Source organism: Aphis gossypii, chromosome 2 (assembly GCF_020184175.1).
Source record: "Aphis gossypii isolate Hap1 chromosome 2, ASM2018417v2, whole genome shotgun sequence".
Lineage (NCBI taxonomy): Eukaryota > Metazoa > Arthropoda > Insecta > Hemiptera > Aphididae > Aphis > Aphis gossypii.
Window position 1 is genome coordinate 68,483,595 of NC_065531.1, and position 6,683 is coordinate 68,490,277.

General features: G+C 24.2%; 1 protein-coding gene across 2 annotated transcripts in view; it reads right to left on the reverse strand.

Moving 5' to 3' along the window:
* LOC114126060 (pickpocket protein 28-like) overlaps positions 1–5,711 on the reverse strand; it is a 24,464-nt gene extending 18,753 nt beyond the window's left edge. Inside the window, exons 1-4 of one of the 2 annotated variants that reach the window (XM_050201912.1) lie at positions 4,544–5,711; positions 3,640–3,867; positions 3,354–3,456; positions 1,165–1,331 (exon numbers count right to left, since the gene is read on the reverse strand). In XM_050201912.1, the coding sequence (XP_050057869.1) occupies positions 1,165–1,331; positions 3,354–3,456; positions 3,640–3,867; positions 4,544–4,725 (680 nt within the window). In that variant the 5' untranslated portion in view covers positions 4,726–5,711. The remainder of the gene's footprint in view (positions 1–1,164; positions 1,332–3,353; positions 3,457–3,639; positions 3,868–4,543) is intronic. The other variant, XM_027989935.2, reaches the window with a different exon arrangement.
* Positions 5,712–6,683: the final 972 nt, after the last annotated feature.

The following is a 6,683-nucleotide window of genomic DNA, read 5'->3' on the forward strand; positions in this document are numbered from 1 at the left end:
TTTGTATTAATTTTCAAGTATTTTGATAGGGCCAAAAAAATTTTATCGACACTTCAAAAATATTTTTTCAGAAAAATTGAAAATTTCAGTTGTCTATAAATAGCTCAAAAAAAGTCAAAATATTTTGAAATTTAAATCACGTAAAGAAAACGCGAATCTTAATAACTGGTAAAATTTTCAAGTATCTACGACTTATACTTTTTGAATAATAACAAATATTTAAAATCGTTTGAGGATAAATCGTTATCGTTACGCAATTTCATAAAAATTTAAAATTCAAACACTCATAAAAATTTTTTGTCTGAACCCGGTAGAGTTTTTTTTACAGATATTTGAAGAAAAATGTATGGAGAACCTTGTACCAAATTTTCAAATCTTAGTTATAAAAGGAAAAAATTTTATGATTTTTCAACTTCAAAAATACTTGCAAATTTTCGCGTTTTCGACAGATTTCGTAAAAATTTGAAATATAAACGCTTATAAAAAAAAATTATGACTAACGATTTTTAATTTTTTTTTGCTACATTAAAAACAACTCATAAGGAACCTCGTATTAAATTTTCAAAACTTTTTGGTCATCCAAAAATTTTTTATCGACACTTTAAAAAAAATTTCTCAAAAAAATCGAAAATTTCAGTGGTCTATAAATAACTCAAAAAAAGTCAAAATTTTTTGAAAATTTAACTATATACGGATACCACTGACATTAACATTTGGTGAAAATTTCAAGTGTTTTCAGTGATTAGTTTTTGAATTACAACCATAAAAAAAAATCAATTTGGTCGAAAACTGGTTTTGCGTAAAAATTGCCGTTTTTCCGTCATTTTTTTTTTGTTTTTCTCGATTTTTTTGAAAACTGTTGGAAAATGTTAACTTTTTACCTCTATAATGCACCAAGGATATTCACTTTTACATCGGAAACCACCCCCATTGTTTGAAATTGGAGCATTATTTCGACTAGTTATGCTGTACACAGACACAAAAAAAAAAAAAAAAAAAAAAAAAAAAAAAAAACACACATCATTGTAAAATCAATACATTCATCACTTCGTTCAGAATCTAATATGTAGCATTTATATGGTGAATGAATTGATCAAGGTTCTTAATTTTGATTATTTTATGAAATAAGCACTTACAGCCTATAATTATTCAATTACAACTTACATTTGATCATAATCATCACTAAGTAGTTGACGAAAAGGAACCATATTCAATGAATAACAAACTCCATAAATTGTGTATACTGGTTGGAAATATTGACAAGGTACATAGATTTTTTCTCTGATCCAAGTTATTGAAATAACACGTTGCTCGCAAAAAATTCTATGAGCCTTAAAAATTACATAGAATTATTAATACTTATCAATTTATCATAAATTCTGTTAATTACTATTTATCTTATTATAAATCTATAATATTTAATTATTTGCTTGAGTTTGAAATAAAATTAAAAACTTTTATACTTAGCAGTTTTGAACGAATCGCATTTCATATAGCCAGATGCCCAGATAGCCTACAAATTAGTTATGTAAAACAGTAAATTTATTATCGAAAATAATCCAAAATGAATAACGAGGTCTTATATTTATTTTATAAAATTAAAAAATTATAATTAACGAAAAAAAATGATTAAGATCAATTTATAATTTATACTTTGTTCTAAACGATGTACACCTTTAATAAGTATAATAATTAATATTGAAATATAAGTTAATAAGGTACTATCATCCTATTCTAGGTATATTCTAGGTATATAAGTATAAGGGGGTATAGGAAGGTACTTTTTGAAAATTTTTTATAATAAATATTATAGATATTAATATTATAGTTATATAGATGTATTTACTTATACAGGAATTGCGCAAAAATTCCCAGTTCAAAAATTAATCAAATTTTATATTGTGATCAATTGAATGTGCAAGGTGCAACTTTTTTAATCCAAAAATGACTTTTCTCTTTCGCCAATTAATAAATTCATTATTTTTACACGTGGTTTAAAATATTTTATTATTATTTTAGGGATCATTGACTCAAATCATTTTAGATTAATTATCACTCATCACTCATTACTCAGAAAACACCATGATGTTTTTATTAGGTACCTACTCTCTCGATTCTTCTATAAAGTTACTGAAGTTATTGTTACTTGTGTAGTTGTGTGCAGTAAAACGGTTATTATATTATAATAAACGATATGATATTAAATACGGTTATCACTTACCACTTATCAGAATATTAAATTTAATTATTGACAAAAACTCCTATACTTGTAAATACAAATACCTATATATAAATACAATGGTCAGCTAGTATATGTATATTGTATATATATTTACCAATTTAAATAAGATTGCCACTACCATAATCCACCATAGTATATTACTACCTACTCGAAGTCTCGAAATTAATATTAGTATCATCATTATAATTTAATTTTGTAGTAGTCTCTTAAAATATTGAACGTGAGCCAATGATTATAGAATAAGTGTCAATTATATAATCAATGGTGAAACTGTTGGTAAAAAGAGAAAACTATACTTTAATTTTTATAATAGGTACCTATTTGAACGAAAAAAGGAAAGTTTTTTTTTGATGAAAAGATTAACAAATACCATCCAATGTAATCATCAAAATAATACAATTTTTAAATGTGTAATAACTAATAATTCTATAAAATTGTAAAATGTTACGAATTCACAAATGATTAAACAAATAAGTACTTCAATCAATATAGGTAAACAAATCAACAACACATTATTGATGATTATCATGGTCCACGGATAATAATGGTATTGTGTAATCGTAAAGGGCACGCTAAATTAAAAAAAATATATTGACTAAGAATAATCTTCTTAACTTATAGATATATTATAATTATTAATTATATTAAATAGTATGTTCGTGAGTAGTTGGTAATCTCGAAAACTAAAAATTATCGAAGCCATATTCACTTCATACATAGATTGGTGCTCCCATAATCCTATTAATTTTTTGTTTTAGTAATATATGTAGCAAAATAAAAATATCCTTAACTATCTTTGCGGGCAATACAATGTTTCTCAGGTCTGTAAGTAACATAAAATTAACACAGTATAGTTACCAATTTAATCTATATAGTAATAGTAATTAGTAATAGTAAACCGTTAAACCTGAGTAGGTATGCATTTTATTTAGTTAACTGATCAATCTTTGTCCCTTCTAAATAATTATTTTTTATACAAGGGATTTTTTTTTAAATCAACTTACGGAGTATTTATCTACCTAAATAATATATAATATACGTCTACAGGTCGGTTTTAAGTTTTAAGAGTCATACAGACCACAGTGAATATAATATTATCATAAGATCTTACGTTTAGTACTAAATCCCATGTTTTTGAATTTATGGTATATTGACCGATGTTTAAATTAGGCTCATAAACGTGGCACATTAGATTTACGCTATCTTCATATTCTCTGAAATAAATATAATATTTAGGTAGGTACGTTTTGATTTATTATTACCTATATGGCTGTATAGAATCTATATATGACTATATTATACAGTTAACAGGGTATGTAAAACTGGTCGGATGTACCTATCTTCCTAGTTCCTGTACATTTTACCATAATCAATATTCAATAGTTTTACGTACTTACTTATTGAGCGTCTGATTTATAATCGTTAAATTTTCAAGGTTCTGCAGTTGTAAATCACTACATACTGTGATTCCGGGGAACGGCACATCATCATTCAATACCGAAAAATGCCTACTACTTTCATTCAGTATTGATATAATACCACTTTCCATCCAATTGTTATACAACTGTTGTATTTGATATCCACACATAAGAAACACCAATGATATGACACAAATCCAAAATATCCTAATTATACATAAAATTATAATATGTGTTATTCAAAAAAAAAAAAGCCTTTTAGACATATAAAGTTGTTAACATGTTAGTTGTTTAAAGTCAAAAATAATTAAATGGACTTTATATCTACTTATAGTATACCTATGGTCTATGAAATAATACAAAATTTGTGTTTGCTATATTAAAGATTAAACAGTTATATTTAAACCATTTAGTAAAATCATTAAATAGGTAGGTACCCAACAGGCACACATATATAGGTACTCGTACAGAATACTGGATAGGGAGTAATCAATATTTGTTCAGAATTGCTCATAATAGGTAGTTATCTTCAAAAATATGTTTTCTATATAGGAAGATCTCATATGCAAAGTCTTCATGATTTTTATAAGATCATTGTCAAACACTTTTATCTTATCTATCGTCAAAACTATAAATTATCAATATTTTGTTTGTAAACTATAAAAAGGTTTAACTTTTTGCCTTATGACTAGGTTCTCCCCTTCAAACGAATTATTTACTATAATAGTTCCTATAAGTTATAACATGTACAGTAAAATGAAAATAAACATATTTTTATTATTATTGGGCTGCAAATTTTTAATTCAAATTAAATTTAGTGATTATAAACATATTTATTTTTACAATTAGGTAATTATAATTAAACATTTTGTTTAGTACAAACCTTTCTAAATATGGTCGTTTGGGTTCCCCTAAATATATTACACCATGTAAGCTCGTGGCAATAGAAAATTTCCGTAAATAATTTCCTTCGCTATATCCTATAGGCTTAATATTCAACTTTTTACCATTTAATACACCCATTCGTCTTCGAATAATTATTCCATTGTAATGAGAATCAATCATTTTGAAGTAAATTTAAATATTTTGATGTTGAAATAAGTACCTATTTAAAAATGTATTTATATATAAACAGAAATATTATAAATCTTAATTGTTATGATAGTTGAAAACACATCTACGCAATAGGTTCCTAGACACCTGGTTTAACCTAAGAAGATACTAAATTAAGTTCTGACTAGATATTTCATTAAATAGCACATTTTACAAAATAAATAATATTTGTTAGTTTAGGTACCAATAATATTTTGACATAATATTTATTTTGAGAGGTCCTTATTATATATTTATATTATATGGACACTACATAGTATACAATGCCTGTATACGTATAGATAATAAAGTATAGATACTTAACCCATACGTTATTATAATTTATAGCATTCTTAACTATTTTTCAAATATAATATTTACTTAAACTTTGCTCATATGAATAAAAATTATTCAAACAGTAATTATAATTCAAAAGAAAAATGTTGACATTTACTATATAGGTACAATGTACAATGTACATACCTAAAATATTAGACAAATGGGCACTTTAGGAATAATTTTAATGGTTTTTGAATGTAATTCAATAGAATAGCATACAACCTTGAATTATCGCATGTTTTGTTGATAGTTTAGGTCATTCAAGGTCTGTATAGGTGCATACAACACTTTTAAGTATACTAATTGTCGTTTTAAAAAGGGCAATACTACTTCTTACAGATGTCAAATTTGTGGTAGATTTTTTAAGTCTACCTTGTCATTGAGTAGGTCACTACTCTGATGGATGTATTAAATTGTAATTCAATAATAAATCTTTGCATAACTTAAAACAATTCTGAGTGGAAATGGTCTATCAGCATAATAGTATATAATATAACTAAATACTCAATATTGGTTGACAGTTTATTCAAAATTTAAATAAAAACCTTATATTTTAAAAATAAATAGGAAATATAGTTCAATGGCAAGTGTAGGACTAAGTTTTAATAAAAACAACTACTTGATATTGTTTATGTATAAAGTACAGTGAATTCAATATTAATAAAAAAAGTATAATATTACACAATAAAATGATCATCTCATATTTTTATGAGTGAAAATAATTGTATTACTATGGTAATGAAAAAAACTTGAATTTCTGTATATACATAATATATAAATACAAATAATTAGTTTTTGTATCTATAACATTATGTATCAAAATTACCATATTATATTAAACACAAAACTTAAATTTAAAACATTAAAATTCAACAATTTAATATTTTGTTAACCTCGATTTTGATATTTTTAATATTTGAATTATCGGTTAAAACTTCTAAAAAATCAATAAAAGGTTCAACTCATGAGTTACAAAAAATCAAAATAATCATTATTTCCATATGCTGTAGATTAATGTTACCATAGCATTTTGACATTTACTAATAATATATCAAATAGGATCCAGTTAAATTACTTAAATATGTAAATATTTGTGTTAACTACTATAAGTTACAGAACCTATCAAGTAATTTTATTTTTTACTTCAACTTTCGTGAAATTATAAATTTCATAATATAAAAAGATAATTTATTATTGTAGATGTATATGAGATTATTTTAGCAAAAAATAGTTTAACCTCATAGCAAACTAATAATATTAATAAATTAAATCTTTAAAAATAGAAACCTACATAAGGTTTTTTTAGCAATGATTACAATGATTTATAGATGAGTCAAATTTGGGTGTTGAGCTGCTGTTAATTAAATAAAATAATAGTATGAAAAAACATGTTAGAAAATACCATTAGAATTTCATGAAAAAAATTTTAAATTTTAATAACTCATAAAATATAAAAAAAAGAACTAAAAAGACCAATTGTTTTTGTATTAATTGTTATTGAAATTTAACAAAATAATTCAATTTAAAATAATTTAAAAAAATCTGTATAAAATAATTGTATAAGGACATAAGGTTAAATATAAAATAAGAAA